This window comes from Castanea sativa, chromosome 4, assembly GCF_040712315.1.
Source record: "Castanea sativa cultivar Marrone di Chiusa Pesio chromosome 4, ASM4071231v1".
NCBI classification, from domain to species: Eukaryota; Viridiplantae; Streptophyta; class Magnoliopsida; order Fagales; family Fagaceae; genus Castanea; species Castanea sativa.
Window position 1 is genome coordinate 13,204,918 of NC_134016.1, and position 22,833 is coordinate 13,227,750.

A 22,833-nucleotide genomic window follows, 5' to 3' on the forward strand; every position below is an offset into this window, starting at 1 on the left:
GGCCAATTGGCGTGGATCTCATGGGTTTGATGTGGTAGATGTGCCAAATTGGGGTGGTGGAGCTCATGGGTTTGACATTGTAGATGTGGCAAATCGGGGTGGTGGTGGATCGGTGGATTGTTCTAGTGGTGGGTCATTTTTGGTTGAGTTGAATTGGTGGTTGGTAGTTTTTGGTTTGGTGGCTGGGTTTTATTTTTGGTGATTGTGGCATTTGTGGATTGCTGGTAGTGGGTGATGCAGCAGTCATGGGGTGGTGGGTTTAGCCAAGGTGATGGTGCAAAGGTGGTGATAAAGAGGAAGATGGTGACTAGTTTTTTTTTTTTTTTTTCTTCTGGTGGTGGCTGGGTTTTATTTTGGTGAAAAAGTCATTTTCGTCCTTACATTTTCACACGATTCCCACTTTGGTCTCTATCTTTTATTTTCACCGCTTTTAGTCCCTAAAATCAAAAAAGCGATCTCGTTTTTGTCTCTACCATCAATACCCTAACAGCAAAGTCCTAGGTGGCAGACGGAACAACCTACTAGCTAACGTGGCGTTGATATGGCACCAATGTGACTATTAAAATATTATTTAGCATTTTTATATGCCACATCAACATTTTAATTTTTTTTTAAAGCCATATCAGAAAATTTAAACCAAAAAAGAAAATAAATTTAAAAAAAAAAACAAAACAAAACTTAAATCTAATTAAAAAACAAACCTTTAATTTCTTAATTTTAATTTAAACTAAAAATGCAAATTTGATTTAAACTGAAATTTTAATTTCTCAATTCTCATATTGTCGTGCATTTTATTTTTTCTTAACCAAACACAAAAATAAGCTGGAGCTTCCCAAATCTCAAATCAAATCAAATTCTCTTCTCCTCTCTCTCTCTCTCTCTGAGCTGTGGTCTTTCTTTTCCTCTCTTACTGGTGGTGGTGGTGGAGTCATCCCACAATGATGAGAGGAATGAGTTGCGGCGGATGGATCGAGTTGCAGTCGACGGATGGACCTCAATCTGTGTTGGAGGGAGGTGATTGGGTTGGAGGTTGGGTGAAGAGAGAGATCATAGATCTGGTTTTGCTTACCTAAATGAAAATCTCTAAACCTCTCTTTCTCATACCAAAATCTCCCTCTCTCTTTCATCTTTCTAAAGCTCTAAAGCTCTAAAGTCTCTCTCTCAGATCGTAGATTTGGGAAAATCTCTAAAGCTCTCTCTCTGATCAATGGTTTTGAAGTGGTGGTTGGTTCGGTGGCCAGTGGGGGTGGAGAGAGTGGTGGTCAATGGTTTTCGCCTTTTATTTTTTTATGGCGGTGGTTGGGTTTATTTTTATGGCAGTGGTTGGATTTTTTTATGGTGGTGGCTAGGTTTTTTATTTTTTATGATGGTGGTGATCTTTCAAACACAAAGAAATGGAGAGGAAGAGAGAACTAAGAAGAGACAGAAAGAGGAGAGGAAGAGAAAGAAAGAGGTGGTAAAATTAATAAAAGAATGAATAGATGAGAAAAATAAGAAATGGGACATTGGGTGTATTGTAAAGTGGTATTATATAATAGATAAAATGACATTTTAGATGGTAAGATAGAACATTTTATACAATCCTAGATGCTAATGCTCTTAGATTTGAAAAACCCTTACTTATTTGCACTCAACCTTGTAGAGCGGCTAACAATAGTGGTGAGGGGTAAAAAACACCTTATTTTAAAGCCTTAAATACTAGACAATAGCAACTGAAATATTATGTTCTAGTCAATAATTTGATACAATACACCCCTTGAAATGTACCGATGTAAATACTGGGTTGTTTTGACTGATACCAACTATCATTTCTCTTTTTGGAATGTTTTGAATGAGAGAGAATAATTACTCTTCAATTGAGAAGATACGGGTTTGTTCCTAATATAATGATGAGTTAGACGAAGTTATCTTCTTTTTTTTAATACAAGATAGAAATTCTACTCTAACTTAATTTAAGTGTATATATGTGTGAAACTTCCTCCTAGAAACTTGAACCCCGGCTCTTGTCCCCTCCACACCCCACAAGCACTTAATACTTGTAGAATGACTATCGCGCCAAAGGTGCATGGTAGTAGACGAAGTTATTTTAACTTCATACATATGTATATACAAGGTAATCTCATTAATGATACACTAATATTGACCTATACAAAAATATTTTGTTCTCAAGACAAACTGAAATTGCTTGTAAAATGAGATTTATAACTTTGGTTCTAACATCATTGCATGACATAGATCTAATAAAATAATTGGAGAGAGAGAGCACAACAAATTAACTTGGATAGTAGACTATATTAAATTACTATTTTTAAAGACATGGTATGATTTGAAACCTATAGAATAGCGTCTACTCTGTGATGATTTCTCATTACTAATAAGCCAAGAAACGAATGAGTTTCTTTTTTGTGTATGCGAGATTTGAAATTAGGTCCCTCATTTCACAAGAAGAGAATTTACTAATTAAACTGTCTAGAATCCACTATGATAAATTACTACTCAAGTTTAAACTAGGGGTGAGCATATAAGTTGGGTTAGAGGATTTTTTTTTTTTTTTCAACCCACCTAGACCTTGTCAAGTTGAGAAATTCTCAACCCAACCCACATGGGTTCGATTGGGTTGAATTAGTTTTCTTATAAAAAATTTGGACTTTTATAAACCATTTAAGAATTTTTTTTTTTAATAAATTAGTATAATTCATATAATATGCATAAATTGTATTCCAAATTTTCAAATTCATCAAAAATAATTCTCAAAATACCAAAATAAATCAAACTAATATATATGGTAGGTTAGGTTGGGTCAAATATGTTGAAAAAACTATTAACTTGAACCCAACCTAGCCCAAGACCTAAAATAAAAGTACAACCCAACCCACCCACCAACAACAAAAACCAACCCAAGGTATAGGGTTGAGTTGGTTTCATCAGATTGATAGGTTGAATGCACCCGTAGTTTAAACTAATAAGAAATTATACATTTACTAAATTAATCATTATTCTAACGCATTTAAACTATATCTTTAACATTAAAATAATCAATAGTTTAAGGGCTTCTTTTATTGAAATCAGTTGTTATATTTTCAAGGACAAAATATTCTATTGGTTCCTGAACTTTAGTCCATAAGTTACTTTACTTCCTTGAGTTTAAAGGGATTGCTTTCAATCTCTAACAAACTTAAAGCAATAGCTTTTAGTTCTTAAAATCTTAAAGTAATCAATAATAAACTCAAAGTGATTGGCTTTAGTCCTCATAGAGTAATGAAATGTTAGTTTTTAGTTTGATCATGTCACCTAAATGACTAAAAGCAATTACTGTAAACTTTAGAGACAAAAACCATTCAAATACTATATTTTAGATGAATAAAAATCATTTTTCTTAATTTTTGTGTTCTACTTTATACTCTACCAATCATAACTTGTCACATATTCTTTTCTCTTTTTTTTTCCCTAAAATAACCAAAGTTTAAAATTAAAAAAATTAGACACATAAAAGTTATGATTGGTGAAGCATAAACAAAAAATTGAAAAGTAGGATAAAAAAATTCTATTTATTTTAAATGATTAATATTGTATTTAAGACAATTTTCAATTCTACGAGCACATTCAAAACAATATAACATGACATCGATTCTGAATGTAAAATTTTGTAAGATAATGAAACATATGAATTTGAATAATTCTTAAATCAACACACTGCATTTCTTTGGAATTATCATTTTCATTCAATTGGAAGACTTAGAAATTAGAAAAATACTTGAAAACTTAGTAATGCAAAATACACACATACAAGTGGAATAGTGGCAGAGCCAGAAATTTTTTCTAGGGGGTCAAGCTAATTATAATAAAGTTCTCTTGTCTAACCCTTAACTATACAAAGTTGTATCCTACATTCTTTTATAGTTCCGAATTAGTAATAATTAATATAAATTAACTTTTTTAGCAATCTTTCATGTTATTAAAATTTTCTCATAAATTATTATTAATACTTTTAAAACATAAATATTAAATTTTAATCTAAGTATATATCTTTTTAATTTTTTTATTAAAGAGTGTAGTGTATATAATCAAAAAATTTGTCTCAATATCTTTATTGTTTACACATTAAAATATTGTGAAATATAAATAAAGATTTTCTACTACTAAAACATTTGTCATAACTTGATGAAGTAGTTGACAATAAGTGATAGATCATCATTTACATTTTCTCTAATACTCACAATCGGTAAATTTAGAAATGCAACAAAAATTATGACACAAAAGTTGTATCTCAAGACTTTTAATATTATTGTATATATATGCAAAACCACTATCATCATGTCAGGATAGAAAATAAAATAGAATAATTTAATATAAAATAAAATAAAATAATCTAAGTTACTAGTTCGGGCAAGCTGTAAACAATCAGATGTTTTTAATCAAAGAAAAGAAGATGTTGGAAACTACTAGGGTAAAAGTCAAACATATAACATAAATACATAGAAGAGATATCAAAGGAGCCTAGCGGAGGCTAGATTCACATCCTCATTTGTAGATTGCCAGTCATTGACTAGAGCTCATTAGACTGAAAGGAACATCAACAGAATTGAGCTAAGGACAGGAGGCGTAGGTGTAAGGGTTTTTTTTTTTTTTTCTTCTCTAGTAAATAGCAGCTATGAGAGGTATGTAAGGATTTTCTTATGTGTATTTGGATTTTGAAGGGATTTTTTATATGGAAATTTTAAAGTTATCTCTTTGTTTGTATTTGGAGAGGTTATGGGCTAAAAGCGTGGGTCAAATTGCATTTTTTTGAGGAAAAAAAATTTCTTAAGTTTTTTTCTAAATCAGTTTTAAAAGTTGAAAATTAGGAGTAATAATCTAGTATTTATTTCCCACAAAATCTTAGGGGGGTCCAGGAAGTCAATCTTTTGTAAATTTTTGGATTATTTATCATTTTTTTGCCACTATTAATAGAAATTTTCAAAAGTCAGGGGGCCATGGCCCCCCGGCCCCTCCCTAGCTCCACCCCTGAATTGGAAAAAAATAATATCGTTAAGTGTTTTCACCATGTAATGCATGCATGGTGGAAAAAAATATTATCATGAGAGTGCTTTCTCAAGTTTGAGCTTTATATGGGGACTCTTAACTCACCAAAACTTTTGAATATATATAGACGCAGCTAGGTTAACTTATAATCCCTACATAAACTGAATGAAGGTTAAGTGGTGGGTATAAGACCATTAGACAAATGTGATTTAAAACTCTCAAATTAATTAGTGTGTAATTTAACAATAAAACAAAGGAAGAAAATAGTGAATTTAAGAAATTATAGGTGGTAATACATCTTCAGAACTACAAACAAAAATATTGTTTTGAAGTAATCAAAATAGTAGGATTTTCAATCTTTCATTACCTTTAATGAGAATAGCACACCGCTTAATAAGTTTGTTTCTATTACATATTCTTGTTATAAAATCCGTCGAAATTTGCTTTCTTTGGTTACAGCTCACTTGACAAAATGATATAACCGGCTATTGAAGCAATAAATTCTCTGTAAACCATATGTTGACAATGAAGATGACTACAAAGACATTAATGATACTAATAATAATATTTTTGGAAAATAATAATAAAATATAGTATAATGTTCTATATTTTCCTAATATTCAATCCATCTAATGATACCTGGCAAATGATAAGTTTACTAGCTAATGACTCTCTAGTCAACATTAGAGAAACGGTGGGCCTACCATGTGCAATGTGTTATTCTTATTCTTGTCCAAACTCCAAAGCAAACATTCCTTGACAGTCTCAAAAGTGGGTCGACCAAAGGAGGGAATAGTACTTTCCTTTGTTTCTGCTACTCTTTTCTGTCTGTCTAAAATATTTTAGACGTAAAAAGAGGATAATTCCATGTTACTAGGGACACGGGTATTCCGTCTCCTTAAGAGATCAGACATATATTGACACGCCCAACAATGAAAATTGTCAAGTGGCCCATCTTAAAGAAGAATCTATAAGTTGACAACTAAAACGATATATATATATATATATATATATATATATATATATATATATATATATATATATATATATATATATATATATAGATAAGAGAACTCGGTGGCAGTTGCTCATTCCTTTGTGAGATATGCCAGCCTGCATTCAGGACTTTGATGTAGGTGGTCATTGTATGACAGCCAGAAAGGTTTCATATGTATGCATAGAACAAAACTATGACCTTTGGTACTGTAACTTAACATCAAATTAGGGTAATGGGTGAGATCACAATTCTGATGAGATGCTTGAGTTACTGTATCAAACATAAATACATACAAATATTTTGTCTAAGGGTTCTTAAGATCTCATGACATTCATGAAATTCTAAATTCAAAACTCCTAACTAGCATCTTAGAACAAATCCCAAAAAATCCCTTCCTATATATACTTGGTTATATATACTTGGTGTATGAAACATAATATTACATATACTTAAGAAAATAGTTATGTACTCAAAGAGTTCTGATTACACCCATGTTAAAAAAAAAATAATGCAATTAAAAACATGAGCAAATGTTGAAAGAAAAAAAATTAAGTTATTTTAGGGGCTTCGTGAATGATAACCCTAGGGACAAAACCATATAAATCGACATGAAATTTTGAAATAAAAACATTTTTATATGAATTAGGGGCTATTTCTAAAAAATTCTTCCTTATAATTACTTAGTATATATGAGATCAGATAATTACACAAATTCGAGGAATAACTAAGTACTTAAGGAGATCTAAATACCCACATTTAAGGTGGGAAAATGACATAATTAAAAAAAAAATGAGTGGAAATGTTGAAAAAGAAAAGCTTAATTAAGTTAATATCAAGAGCTTAAATGAATGATAACCCAATGGATAAAAACATGTAAATTGACATGAAACTTTCAAATAACAAGATGTTTATATGTATTAAGAATTTGTTTATATGTAAATTGATTATTTCTTCTATTAGCGAGATATTTGGTTCAAATCTAGCTCCCCACATTTTTTATATAAATATGTTAGATTTTCAATCTATAATGTCCGCTTTATATATAATGATTGTTCATTATCATTAAATTAAAACACCAAATTTTTAGTATAAACTGAATTCAAATCTCATTTCTTACCTAACAACAAAATACTTTACTAAATGAACTAACTGGAATTCACTAGCTACCTCTCCACTTTAATTACATAAGGGAAAAATCCTGGTTATATGTTGGGTCCACTGTCCATTCCTAGACCAAGATTATCAACAGCCACTATTTATGCATGCATCCTGGCTTTGTGTACCAAGGGGCTTTAAATCTTACCTCCCTAACTTCAGCCTTGAGAAGAAGTAACACGCCTCATGTTCCTTCTTGTGTGTCACTACCATAAACATCATCCAAATTGTACCTAACTTGATGAAACCAAACATGTGTTTCTGCAGAGACATGCATGTGTATCTTTTCACACTTCAATTTTCTCACCTGAAATGCTACTTTAAACGGTATGACCAACAATTGACAAATTGTAAAAAGCAGAAACATTCTATTCAGGCCACACAAAAAATACATAAAAACAAACACAGACAGAGAAATTAAAACACAAATACGCACAAAGAGAGAGTAAATAAATAACATAAAAGGACTATCCGTCCCTGCATTACCAGTCTGGATTATCTATATATGTACAATCAAGAAAAAAAACACTGCTCGTGGAAGCTTTTGAGTCTCACTTATGATTGTCTTTAAATATGTATAATTGTGTATATATATAATATATATATGTGCGTGTCAACCCAATTATATAAGCTATTCTCTGTGCTTTAGATACTTACCATTTGCACTCTCTCGATCCTTATGCCTTTACCGTAGTATTTTCTATATGTTGAAAACTTTTTTTCATGCTCATTTAGAAAAGTGATCTGCTATAGTCTGCATGACCTTAACCTGAGTTGAAAGGCATCTTATATAGTGAGCTGTCTCCTCCAACAAGCTGCACATATCCATGGCTTTCCCACCTGGCACAAGTTGTCTAAGCTTGTTGGCTTTGCTTTGATCTCCTGGTGGATCATTCTTGATGACCCTTTTCTTCATGGATCTTCTTCTCATCATACCGTGATGCCTTGCCCTGTTTCGAAGCTTGAAAAGAATGGCTCGACTCCAAGCCCTTCTTGATCCAACTGCATGAGCCATGGAAGAATACGCCGCGATCTTTATTCTCTGACTGCGCTTGCGGATTTCTTCAATGGATGATGAACTGGGTGCATTCTTTCTCATCTTCAAGAGTGTACGGATGAAACTCCGAGCAAACTTGATTTTGTGAGAATTGGTGTTTAGGGTTACACCCTTTTGAGTCATGGTTGGTGCAAGTAAAAGGAATAGGAGGCTAAAACTGAACGAGAGGATGTGTGTGTTGGCTGTGGTGGCCTTGGAAGTGGGATCCGAATCCTAGTACAACTAACTCTGACAATAGTTACCTTTTGGGATGAAAGAGAGAGAGAAAAACATGAGCATTAAAGATGGGAGGTTGGGATTTCCTTCTGACACAAATTGGGTCCTCTTGCTGCTATCTTGCTTGCAAGGACAAAAAGACATAAGAACTCAGGTCTGACACAAGATAGAACAAGGCCCAAAAACTTAGAAAAAGAGAGAGAGAGAGAGAGAGAGAGAGATGGATATTGGATTTGGATTTTGGATACAGATACTGATGAGGAAGGTAGGAATTTGAAGGAGAAGGGGGGTAGGAGTAGGACTAGGTGAGGGATTGAAATTGGAAGGCTAGAGAGAATTTAGACTTTGGAACCATCGTTTTATTTATAAAATAAAATAAAATATATAAGTTTTTCAATTTTTGTTATCTTTATCATAAAGAGGTGCCATTTGTGCATATGCCAAAGAGAGCGTGGGAATCACGCTAGGATTGACAAAAGTTGTGACATATATTAATAAAAAACTGTTGCAGAGATGATGCTTTATGTTGTGAAAGAATTGTAATGTTAGTCCACCAAGAAAAGGTGCAAGGAGAGAGAGAGAGAGAGAGAGAGAGAGAGAGAGAGGAATGGGGTCCCCATGATTTTTAAGCCAGCGGATGAATAGCGTGGACAACACTTGCTCTGAGATCATATGCACAAATTAAACCGAGTTTTTTTTGTGGGTTTGTGTGTGTTATTTCATTTTCAAGGAATAGGGTTGGAGAAGTGGATTAGTGGACCCACCAAGGCCCAACTACCACATGCTCGCACATGGTTCAGTTACCCACTTGTCTGATATGGAACCTTTTTCTCTTTTCTAATCTTCGATTACTTCCTTATCAATTAATGCTTTGTGTTTGTGTTAGGTCTAAAGAATCTTCATTGCATTGCTAACCCCTTTCTTTAGTGCCAATGACAATTATACCCATTTTTTATTAGTATAATGTCACAACATTAATCACATCAGTATTTTAAGGTATTTTTAATCAAATTTATTCCAATAACTTTACTTTTTGTTAGTTAATGCCATGAGGCGTGAAACGGTAATTATACACGCAAGCTTCATTTTTTTTTCCTAAAAAAAAGCTAATCTACTGTTCACCTACAATTACATTAGTCTCAATATTTTATCATTATTCTATTTAAATTTTTTTTTTTCCACACATCCTCTCTCTCTCTCTCTCTCTCTCAACACCACCGCCATATCCAATGAGAGCAGCGTTGCCAAGTCTTTCATCAACAACACTACTGAGAGAAAAAAAAAAACTATATTGCAACACCACATGATCCCAACAAATCACACCACCACCACCAAATCACAATAGAGTGAACCAAGTCCTCCACTAATTGCACCGCCATTAGAACACTAGATCGCACCACCATTGTCGATCTATATGGATTGGTGCATGAGAGAGAGAGAGAGAGAGAGAGAGAGCAAATAACAAATTTGGGTGTATTGATGAACAGTGCCCATATACAATTATTGAGGTACTATTCATTTGTTATTGGTTTGCAATAGAGAGTTGAGCCTGATGCAAGGGCATTTTAAGTGGGTTTAGCTATATTTTTTTACTAAACATTAGTTTGGATAACTTGCTGTGAATGTGCTTAGCATCCACATATATGTTCGATATTATGTTAGTGTCCATATTAGTTGCTTAAATTTTAGCTAGATTCTTCTATTTCTAAACTAAACGATTGTGTTTTAAAAGATAAAAAATAAAACAAAACATTTATGTTTTAGGGTATGTTTGAATGTTTTTATATCTATTGGTTTATTTCTTAAAAATATAATTACATAAAAATATAATGATATCTAAAAATGAAAGTTTATAAAGTAACACATAATTATATATACATATATATATATATATTAAAAAGTTAGAAAATAATTCAAGACATGATGTCTGCTCCATGATATTTTTCTTTATCATTAATTCAAGATATCAATTGACTTTTAGTGTAGACGAGATTTTAACCTTAGATCTCTTGGCGAGATTTGAATCTAAATCTCTTATTCGATGATAAGAGACTTTGTCAATTGAGTTATTTGAAACCTATAGAAATCCTTTCTAACTTTTTTTTTTTTTTTTGAGAAAAAATCCTTTCTAACTTAATTAAACTAAAAATGATTGATTTGGTGGGATGGTACATTTTGGCTCTTAGATCTTAAAAAATAAATAAATTATACCCACTATAGAAACATTTATTCAATTTCAAATTTTTTTTTCAAATTTACCTCCATTGAACTTGTTTTAGCTTTACAGCCCTCATTACTATCACTATTGTCCGTATTATGGTCACCACGACTTATAACACTATTAAACTGTACCACTATTGTTATCAATTTATTACCACCACAATTATCCTATCATCAAAACTTTTATAGTTTAGTTTTATTGTTCTTTTATAAAGAAAATCAAGATTCAAATTCTCTCTGCCCACTTGTTTTAACATCTTATTAAAGATTATCATCATCCTTTTAACTAATATAATTATTTTTGTCTTGTAATATTACTCATTCAAAAGATATATGGAAATTCAAATTGATTGGAATTTCATTTCTCATCCATTCAAAGCCTGTCATTTTCAAAATTTTTTAAAAAAAAATCTTCATCCCCACAACCAAAATGTTATAAGGGTGAGTTTGGTTCGGCTTTTTGAAGTTGGACTTTTTGAAAAAATCAAGTTTACAAAAAGTGCATAATGAAAAAGTACTTTTTCAAAAAACTGAGTGCTTGGTAAAAGCTGTTAAAAAGTGTTGTTTGAAAAAACTGAGTATTTGGTTAGCACTTATAAAAGTTGTAGTTTGAGAGATAAATTACCAAAAAGAACAATGTATATAGAAGGGAGTTTATTTCATACTTAAATCAATATTGTGAAATTATTTTTTCTCACCAATATTAGCTAATAATAATCTACCACTTAAGATTTATTGTAAAAGTATTGTGAAAATATTGTGATAATTGATACTGATTTTAATTTGAACGTATTATTACAATTATTTTTTTCTCTTTCTAAAAATTTTTTTTTTCTCATCAATATTAGCTAATAATAATTTACCATTTGAGATTTATTGCAAAAGTATTGTGAAAATATTGTGAAAATATTGTGATAAAAATTGATACTAATTTTAATTTGAACGTACTATTAAAATTATTTTTTTCTCACCGATATTAGCTAATAATAACTTACCACTTAAAATTTATTGTGAAAATGCTGTGATAAAAATTGATACTGATTTTAATTTGAACGTACTTTTAAAATTATTTTTTTCTCTTTCTAAAAATTTTTTTTTTCTCACCGATATTAGCTAATAATAACTTGCCACTTAAAATTTATTCTGAAAATATTGTGATAGTATTTCCTTTTTTTTTTTCCTTTTTCTTTCCCTCTTTTTTTCTCCTCCACACACGTACCCTTCTTTCTTTCTTTTTTTCCTCTTTTTTTCCCCCCACACACGTACCCTTCTCTTTTCTATTTTTTGTCCTTCTTTCCCCTTTTCCCTGCCACTTCCTCCAAAACCTTCATTCGGCAGAGCTCTTCCTTTCTTCCTTTTTTTTCTTCTTCTTCTTCCTTTCTCTCTTTTCATTCTGCAGAGCTCTTTCTTTTCTTTTTCTTTTTTCTTGTCTTTTCTTCTTCTTCTTCCTTTTTCTCTAGAAGTGTGGGTGATGAGTTACTGTGAGCACAGAGGGCAATGAGACCTGAAGACACCTTGCCTTTTATTGAAGGGCAATTTGGTAATTGCCAACTCACCCCTAACGGATAAAATAAACGCCCACCAACTTTTAACAAAATGGACCGATGGAGCTCCATAATTCAGCGTTTTCTTCATAAATATAAAACGTAACTTTTTTCAAAAAATTACGTTTTATACTAACCAAACACTATTTTTAAATTGGCTTTTTTGAAAATGCAACTTTTAAACTAAAAATGCTAAAATAAACGGGTACTAAATCTAGGTGCACATGGCACTTTTTGAATAACTCCTTTCACTGATTTAAAAATAAATAAAAACAAAAAAAAGTCTGTATTAAATTGTGTTTGTTTACCGTTAAAGTGTAACTTTAACTAAAAACCAATGGTCAAAATTCATTATCCAATTGTCTCACTGACCGAATTCTAAGGGTCCTTTGATTGACAAAACAATTCACATGAAAACTACAGATAATGGATTGTATATAACAATCAAGTACCAGTTGGTAGGGCATTAGCGAATGAAAAACTGAAAGGTGCGCCTAAAAATCACGGGTGTCGTCTGCTTTCGCTGCTTTTTCAGCTTTCAGAAAGGCGGCTAATTCTACGAGACAGACAATTCAATCCCCCCGTGTTCGGTGTTCCACTAGGATCTTGCTTAATGCTTCTGACTATGACATCTCATTCTAATTATTAAATACTATATCCAACAAAAGTAAAAGGTCTTCTTTCTTTATTGTTGGATCTTGTGCCGACTATTTTCTTTCAGGCTTAAACTTATTGCATACCCAACTGAAATTACGATTAATGAGTAAAAATCATGATTTTTTAGTTATGATTTCAGCTGCAGTGGCTCTTAGAATTTTATTCAGTGTATTTTTTAAGAAGTATAAATTACATAATTTTATTTATTTTTAATCTTTAAGTAATTAAGTTTGATTCAATGTTACTAATTTTATTCCATTCCCGCTGTAACGGCCGAAAAATACTGTGCCAGTAAATGAATCGGAACAATATCTCACCCTATTTCACCTCGGAAAAATTTTTGAGTCATTCCGGTCTATTTCGGATGTTTCGAGGTGTTTCGGTAAATACCGACCAAAATTTAAAATTCGGCCAGCATGAAATTTGTGCTTATAAAAGAATTGTTCTCAAAACCAAAACAAATTTGCATTCTGTAAACCAAAAACTCTCAAAAAAAAAAAACAAAGGTACCTATATAGCTAAAAAAAAAATCGTATTGAGAAATTTGAGACTCAAAACTTGAGAAAAGGCACTGCCGCACTGATACCGGTAGAAGACACAGAAATTACGAACAAGGAAGAAGGCAAAATGTAGATATAAAAGCTTAAATGAAGATGTGATAAAATTTAAAAGTATGAAGTATAAAAATCAAAGAGACAGAAGAAGTGTGTGGTTAAGAATAAACAAGAAAAAATAATTAAAAATTAGAAGTAAGTAATATATATCTGGTGGTGAAAAATAATATTGTAATAAAAAATAATAAAATGTGGAAAATTGTGTTGTATTAAGTAGTGTGCTTAGTCGAAGGAATCAAGTCATTGCCTAGCATGTAGTGGTTTTATTATAATTTTTTTTTTTCCAAATTTTAGTTCAATCTTTTTTTTTTGAGTTTTTCCTTTTTGCTTGAGAGGCCCCTATATATTGTTAAGTTGCTCAAATTATGGACTAAAATTTTATTTTATTGGCATTAAAAAAATTCAAGGTAGTCCCAACAAATTTTTTAAAGGTAAATAAATATAAATTTTTAAATTATTATATATAAATTTTTTTTTTTTTCAGGTCAGGATGGTCCCCGGACCACCCTAGCCATAAGGTGGCACCGCCACCGAATTTCAATTGGTATGTGTAAATTAGTTTGAGTATACTGTTTATTTTAAGAATGAGTGTTTAACCTGTATAATACATTGAAGAGTAAAATAATATGAAAATAATTGGGTATATAACATATTTGGTCCTTAACAAGTTATATGTCAATTTCATCCCTCAAATTTTGATAATTGGTATTGTTTCAAAATGGTCATTGTCATCAAGCAATAGGAAAATGCTTAACTCACACGGTTGGAAAATATTCCCTTCTTGTTTACTAAAAGTTTCCCTAGTTAAAGTTATAAAATTAAAAGAAGTGAAGGATAGCAATGTTTGTATGATTGGATGTTGATATAGTTAAAGGGAAAAGGAAGAAAATATGTTTTGAAAATCATCTCTTTTTCTTTTTCTTTTTCTTTTTGGTGAGGAAACATAATGCTAAGTATTTTTGATATGACTGAAGTGAAAATGTTTTTTATGTCAAATTGTTTGATTTTCCCATTTTCTCAATTTTGTACTTAACTCTCATCGTCATAGTCATCAATTTATAAAATATGAAAATGATTAATGTTGTGTGTGTGTGTATATATATATATATGTTGTAATAATGATATAAGGTTAGAGAGTATTCATTTATAAAATGAATAAAGTGAAAATTCGAATTTTGGAATTTTCTTTGTGAAAATTCAAGTCTCAAGAATTTCGATCAGTCGAGACTTCTGTTCAATCAATCAAAATGTTGAAGGAAATCCTAGAGTTTCTGCAAGATTCGATCGGTATTCGATTCTTGGTCGATCGATCAAAAGTAACTCTCGGTCGATCAAAAATAGCAAAACGGAATTTTCTGCGAAATCTTCAAATGATTGTTCTGAAAGTTTGAGAACGTTTCAAGCCTTGTGAACGGTTTTATGAAACATTTAAACTCTCCATATGTACCTTTTGAAGTGTTATAACCCTATAGGTATAAATAGAGGTTAATGTTCACTTGAAAAAAAGAAACACAAGAAATCCTATGGGTATTCTCCAAAATTGCTATTTGTAGAACCCAATAAACTTGATTATATCCTGGGGACAAGTTTGTAAAAACACTTTAGCAACTTACGTATAGGAACAAATATTGTCTAAGGATAACATTCAATTGTACCTCCAAATCAGTCACAATTTACTTGATGTATTCATCTTCTTCTTTCTCTATTACTCCTTGATTTGGTAAAATCCCCAACAATTAATGTACCGCTGAAAAGGGATTATTTGATTCAAGTAGAATGGAAAAAAAAAATGTAGAGAAGAATTTCAAAAACATTGTAGAATACTGAAGAAACAAATGTTAACTAAAGAGGTGATATAAAATATGATTTTAAAAAGGATTGAAAGATAGAGAAGCATATATGTGTGGTCTAGCCTTAATAGTTTGTTGAATATCCATACTAAACTCAAAATTTGGGTATGTCCAATGTGTTGTCATTGTCTAACACATTGGCAATAATACTCTTTTGTTGGGCATTTTTCAAGCTTTTTTGTGTGAGTTTTATGGGCTTACTAGGTGCAATATACCATCTTGCTATAACTGTAAAAGCGGGAACCTTGCCATCTGATACCATTTGTTGGGGAGATAAACACCTTAGAGCATTTTACTGAATAATTAATTAACATATATAGACACACTTTAACTCCAAAGACCTAAACTCAATGGGTATATGTTTGATTATGTTATATTAACTATTCATTGATCTCATCATTATTCAATGTGGTATATGAAAAACCTATGATTTCATTTTAAAAACTCATCATTTTATGCACAAAACTTACTCATTTATATAGAAATTTATTTTATGCAATCTTATTATTTTATGGGCTAAACTATTTTTCAATGATGCAAGGTCATGTTCACGAACTGAAAATTAGAATCAAATTCTAACCTAAATATTTGGCAAAGAAAATCCAATTTAAAACTATCCTATTATAGTTTAGCAAAAAAAGAAGAAGAAGAAGAAACTATCCTATTATCACATGTATAATATATTGAAATCGTTATACGAACCCCAAAATTCCGATTCTAATTCTTTCTTTTTTTTTATGGTTTATGGTCATCATTCTCCAATAAAATTTATGCCAAAACTAAGGCAAACAAAATTCAAAAGAACACTTAAAAGTTAAATTGGGCTGGAGTTATACCTTCATACGCTTATCCTTTCCTTAGTACTGATGTTTGATGGTGATTTGTCTACCATTGGGTCCTTTGTTGATCAACACTTTCTGGAATCACCTTATTCTCCTCCACACAATCATGACTCACAAACCATTCTCACGATATTGTACGAGATCGTGTATGTATGTGGTGTAAATGTAAATGAAGTGTGTTTTTTTTTTTTTTTAATGGCTAAAGTAAATGTAGAGCAAATGTGATCTAAGCTTCAACTTATTTGAATTTTTAGTTTTTTTTTTGTACTATTTATAAGTTTTATTACACTTTTTGGTGCTATTAATAGCTTTCATTGCACTATTCAATTAGCTTTTAATCTTTTTTTTTTCTTATATTTTCAGCAAAAAATTTTCAGTTTCAACTAAATAAGTTGTTCCTAAACAGACCTGTAGAGTAGATGTGATCCAGGCTTCAACTTATTTGAATTTTTAGCTTCTTTTTTTATACTATTTATGAGTCTCATTACACTTTGTGGTACTATATTAATGGCTCTTATTGTACTATTCAGCTAGCTTTTAATTTTTTTTTTCTATACACTTTTAGTATTAAAAAAAATCAATTTCAGCTAAATAAATTGTTCTCAAATGGACCTGTAATGTGTTGGGAAAAGAACATTTTGGAGAGATTCCTATTGTGAAGTTAATATAATATATAAAAACACCCCTTGACCCAAAAGTTAAGTCAATTGATAAGAGTCAATTATGTTATATTAATTGACCATTTATTCTTCTCATTAATGGATATCTAATGTGAAATTTTACTACTTAACCAACCACACTACTCACACATAAATATTACAACAAATCTCCCCCTTCATGTGTTTCTTCTATCACATCACTTCTGTTACAAATCTCCCCCTTTTACTAACCCTAATTGAGCTTCTGTTACATACAAATTATCCATACAAAAATTTATTTCCATGACAAAAACAAAAGTAAACCAAATATTTTAGACCTCTTTCCCCTTTTTTTTTATTACTTCCTCTTTTGTTTGTTGCCATTCCCTAACATCCAAGAAAGATTAACTTACACCTTCTAATGGTTTTTGCTAGACCGACATATTTTTTCAAGGAACCTGTAAATACCTCTACTAAAATAAAATGAAGCACCTTAGAGCATATCTTCATATACCAAAAATTACGAGATCACTTCTTTCATTTTTGGGGAACGGGAGGATCATACCATACATGCCTTTTTTCATACTTTTTACAATGGTCTAAAGAAAGCCACAATTGATCATCCATTTGCGAAAGCAAGAAGTTGAAAAGAAATAATGATTTTTTCTTTTATGAAAAGATTTCTAGCTAGGGTTTCCTCTAACTAGTAGGAAGTGACAAGACGTGTAGGATAAACTCTTCACAACTTATTAATGGACATAACCCTATTGGTATGAATAGTTTATCAGTTTGGTCATGGAAAATAGTAAAAGAAAGTGTGGGAAAGTTTTTCTATTTTTGTGGCTTGAATTTTTTTTTTTTAATTATAGATTCAGGATTTTGATATTCTGGTAATAGATTATCATTTTGTAAAAGGATAATGATTTTTTTCTTCTACTTCTCTGATTATGGCAGCAGTGGTAGTGTTATTGGAGGTGAAGGACGGAGAGTAATAATTGTAAAAGTTTTTTTTTTTTTTGGCCGAATAATAATGGAAAAATGTTGCTTCATTAGTCTTGAGATAATATTTTAGTAACAGAATATGGAAAATGTTAACCATACTACTAACTTTTATTGAAAATATATTAGCTCATCCCATAGGGTTTAGTTTCCACTTTAGCGAACTTTATTATAACAAATTACTTTCAACAATATAATAAATAAATATCTGAATTATTTTTATTTAATTTCTTTTTAACTGCTTTTACCTAATAAAAACCATATGAATTCATAAGATTTATGTAAAATATTTATAATATCATTAGCATATATTATTCATATAATAACTGTTAATATGGATAAGATACTTTTTTTTTTTTTTGAGAAACACATACACACATATAGTGGAAGGGAGATGAAATAAGGGAATACACTCACATGCCAACACCAAAACTGCATGCGGAAGTTAGTGTCGCAAAGCAAGTAATAAACCATTTTTCAATATCACACTTTACCGATGTGGGATGAGTCGACAACCTCGATTATTTGATTATCGTGATAATCGAGGTGGATGATATTATATTATCCATTAATCACTCAATAAGTCTTTTAGTAATAAAAGTTGTAGTAGATGATCAAAAAAATAAAAGTTGTAGTGCTTAATTAAAAGCAAAACTTAATTAATTTATATTTAAATTTAATTTTTTTTAACCATTTAATAAGAGCTAATTTGACAAATTAAAAGTTAGGGACCATCAAACTTCTTGTTATCACACTAATTAAGGTAGTTTTGGTGAACTATAATTTCCATCGCTAAACTTTAATTTTTATCATTTTAATTCTTAAATTTAACAAATTCTTATCAGGTTGATCCTTCCGTCTATTGTCATTTATAAAACCGACAATATTCATATATGTGATACATGGTAATGGATGGAATGATGATTTAATTTGACATGATTGTTAAAGTTTAAATTGGCTAAAATTACAACAACAACAACAAAAAAAAAAAAAACTTTAAGAAATATGATTTTCCACATCCACACAAACATGTACATAAAGCCGGACATCAAGGAATCTTCTCTCCCTTTAAAAAGTAAATAAATATATGATACAGAATTGAAAATGCAGAAATGATTTAAAGTCAAAGATACCAATAACTGCCATTCACAGGATTGGTGTCTGCATTTGGACATTACTTCACCTTTTGCTGTGGGCTTATGCACAGAATAAGGTCTACCATTCACGGGCTCAACCTGATGTCGCGGTATTATGATAACTTATAAGATAAGATATGCCTATCCTCAACACAAAAATAAAAACAAAAAAAAGGAAAGAAAGATATGCTACGCCTGTCCACCGAAAACCGACCCACCCGCCCGAACTGACCCGAAAATCAGTCGACTCGATGCCGGTGATGGTCAGCGGCAGGTCTTTGCCACCAAAAACTGACTTAGGTGGGTTTTCTTTTCCAAAACCCGATGAATCCGATCTAACCAACAAAACCCATGAAAGAAAGCCGAATCTACCTAGATCCACTCAAATTCAGTGAAGATTTGGTAGTTTTGGGTTAGATCTAGCGAAGTTCTAGATTTTTTCACTTAGATCCAGTGATGAGATGGAAGTTTTTGCTCAAATCTGGGCTTTGAGGTGGTGGTTTTTACTTCAATCTTGTGGTTGTAACACAGATCTGAAGAAAAATCAACAAACCCGATGAAGATCTGGTGGCTGAAACTCACTTCGACTTCAACTGATCCGATCGTTGTCCAACAGAGACCGATTCGACTCGACCCAAGGTTGTCCGCGGTCGGCGGGTCGTTCAACCTTCCACCCGATGTGAGTGGGTCGGTTTTAGGTTATGCACAAACCCAGCCCGTGGACACCTCTAAGATATGCCTTATTAGGCCATCATGGGCCTGTAATCTCAAAAACCAAACTCACCTTAAGCATCCCAACAAACAAAAAATTGAAGTCCATTTAATTCAAAGAACGATAATTATTACACACTAAGCACAGAGTGTGTGTGCAGTGTGCGGTGTCCACTTAGTTAAAATGTAAAATCGCATTTTCAAGGCATAGTTACTTCATTTCTAAATTTTAATTGAAAATCATGTTTTAAACACACAATTTTCAATGTTGTGTGTAACAAATATTAACCTAATTTAAAGATAAATTAGAGTTTATACATTAAATTTTATACTAATTATAAATTGCTTGAAGGCGGAGCCAGGATTTTAGTTTAGGGGGGGAAAAATTGAAAGACTAAATTGAAAGTAAAATTAATCTAAATATTACTAATCAATATAAATAACAAAATAGATAAACAATTATATACTAATGTAAGTGTCATACAAGACCAAATATAATAAAACTTTAATTTATATTTGCATACCTAGTTTAATTTACTCAATTGGAAGATTTGCAAAATATACCTCGATACAAGTTCGTTTAGAATTTGATTTGAAAAGCATTATTTTGATTAGGCTTCATCATAATCTCAATTCCTTACAAGTACAAATTTTATATAATTAAAATAAATAAAATCACTTCATAGTTAATAACAATCGAATTAAGAGATTAATTTAAAGACATAGAAGTTAAACATGTGATTTGATTCCTTAAAATAAATCAATGTAAAAGTGTTAAGGATATAGAAATATATGTGCAAAGTAGTACTTTCTTGGCCTTGAATACTCTTAAAAAGTTATGTAAAATTCAACATTTGTTTCTCTATTCTTTTAAGTGGTAAGAACTAAGAAGTTAAAATTTTGGTCCATAGCAAAAATAAAGTGTTTGAAACTGTGAAAAAGTTGAGATAGAAGAGAAAACAATTAGGAGGCTAGAGTTTTAGTTTGATATAAAAGGTCTTAAATATTATTTTTTATTATTATGATGATGCGGATACCCTAATTCAAAGGAAATAATTGTGCGACAAAGCCACCGGGGGGAAAAAAATTGCAATTGCTTAAGAACATGTGGCAGGATAAAAAAGGAATATGGTTTTTAAGTGGGACCCAAAAAACATTGTTTTGTTTAAAAAGACAAATAAACATATGGAATGTTTGTGTTATTTCTAATGGAACCTATATATAAAAAAAGACAAAATAGTGTTATTTGTTCTCTTAATGTGGAACGTTTGAGGTCAAAATGGCAGGTATTGTAAATTGCAATACTTTATAGGATTTTTTTTGGGGAGGTCAAGGGGGGCAACTGCCCCCTCTCGACTCCCCCTGCCTCCGCCCCTGCTTGAAGCGTCCCACAAATTAAAGAGTCTTAGATATTGAGAAAAAGTGAGGGAAATATGTTCAAAAAGAAAGATAAAGAGAGAGTGGTCCTGAATTGGCTATAGGTGCACATGTGACATGAAAATTCCGAATTTGACCTCTTAACTCACGTAAAGGCTTTAATTTTCCTAACGTGAGATTACCCTTTTGGCTTTGTCAAGAAACAAACATCACAACCTTTATCAATAAGAGTTTTGCCTTTCAACTCACGTAAAGGTTGGATTTGGCAGATGATTCATTTAGTAGCTATTTTTAATTTTGAAGATCAAAAAAATCGAACTTACCCCAAATTCAATGACCAAAAATATAATTTATCTTAAAATTATTATAAATGATCTTAGTAAGGCGAAAGAATATAGAGTGTAACTTTATCAAGTTAGTCTATGAAAGAAAATACTAGTTTTAATTAAGTTACTAAAAAACTAATATGGTGTAAACTTTTTTTACAAGATATTAGAATATAATATATTGATACGTACATATATTTGGAATTATGGATCCATTAGAGTAATTGCAGGAGTTTGGTTTTCTATGAAGGGGATGTGTGTTTGTGTAGTTGGTGTCCATACAGATAACACTAGAAGCAGATATGGCAAAACGGACGGGTCATTTTAAGCGGGTTAAAAACGGATTGATCAATTTAGTTTCGGGTCGGGTCGGGTTGACCCATATTTTTCACATGAATTTTTTTTTAAAAGAAAACAACTTGTATTTACCATTTGAAAAAGTCATGTAACAAATTACTTGATATAAAATGCATTACTTTGAATTCACCACTTATATCAAGAATGAACTCAATTAAACTTATAAATACTAATTCAATAATTTTAAAAGAGAAATGATATGTCCACATTATTTTCACAATATTTTCACAACAAATTTTAAGTGGCTGATTGTTATTAGTTGTTATTGTTGGGGCAAAAAATTAATCTTAATGTTAGGTTCATATTTGAACTAATAACAACTAATCACCTATGATTTATATTGAAAATATTGTGAACGTAGCATCTCTCATTTTAAAATTATACAAATCTCAACTTTGCTAACTAAAACAAAATAGCACAAAGATAAGTAAAACAAATATATAAATTTTATTTCTACACAATATCAACATTCCAAAATATAAAACAAAATTACAATTGATTTATTGGATAACTTATTTGACAAAGAATAAAAACATATAAGAAATTTATAATTTTGAAAATTAATTTTATAATCTATTATCAATTGTGGTTGGCGTTCTATTTCAATTTGAGAATATACATTAAAGTTTAAATTGTTTATTTATTTATATATAGTCTCTTTTATGAATATCATATCATTGTTAAGCAATACATACTCTAAGAAATATCATAATTTATTTTGAAAAACCATTTATTTTGGACAAAAATTATTAAAAAAATAGGTCTAAGCATTCATAATTTATGCTAATTTGATGCTTTGACTTCACTATTTTCACACTTATGAATGTTTCTCACACATGTTTACAATTTTAAATCTATATTTTTGACTCTATTATAACCAGATTATCTTGACATGTACTTTGTTATTTAATATCTAAAAATCTTTACCCATTACAAATTGCTCAACTTTTCATCTTTCAATTCATTTTCATGCAGTTATGTAAATATCTCAATTTATTCTTTAAAACTCACAACAAACAATTAAACCAATCTTGTCTTAATTTTATTTTATTTTTACCAAAAAAAAAAGTTTTAAAAAATGGTTCAGGTCACAGATTAGGTCGCAAGTCAGGTTG

The 22,833-nt window shown here is 30.8% G+C and overlaps 1 protein-coding gene across 1 annotated transcript; it reads right to left on the reverse strand.

Annotated features, from left to right (window-relative positions):
• Positions 1–7,901: 7,901 nt before the first annotated feature.
• LOC142632470 (transcription factor IBH1) lies at positions 7,902–8,354 on the reverse strand. Its single transcript, XM_075806864.1, has one exon. The coding sequence runs from the start codon at positions 8,352–8,354 to the stop codon at positions 7,902–7,904; it is 453 nt and encodes a 150-aa protein (XP_075662979.1).
• Between the last annotated feature and the right edge of the window lie 14,479 nt (positions 8,355–22,833).

Coding starts and splice junctions, on each gene's coding strand:
- LOC142632470 (XM_075806864.1), bottom strand. CDS start 8,354: ATGACTCAAAAGGGTGTAACCCTAAACACCAATTCTCACAAAATCAAG.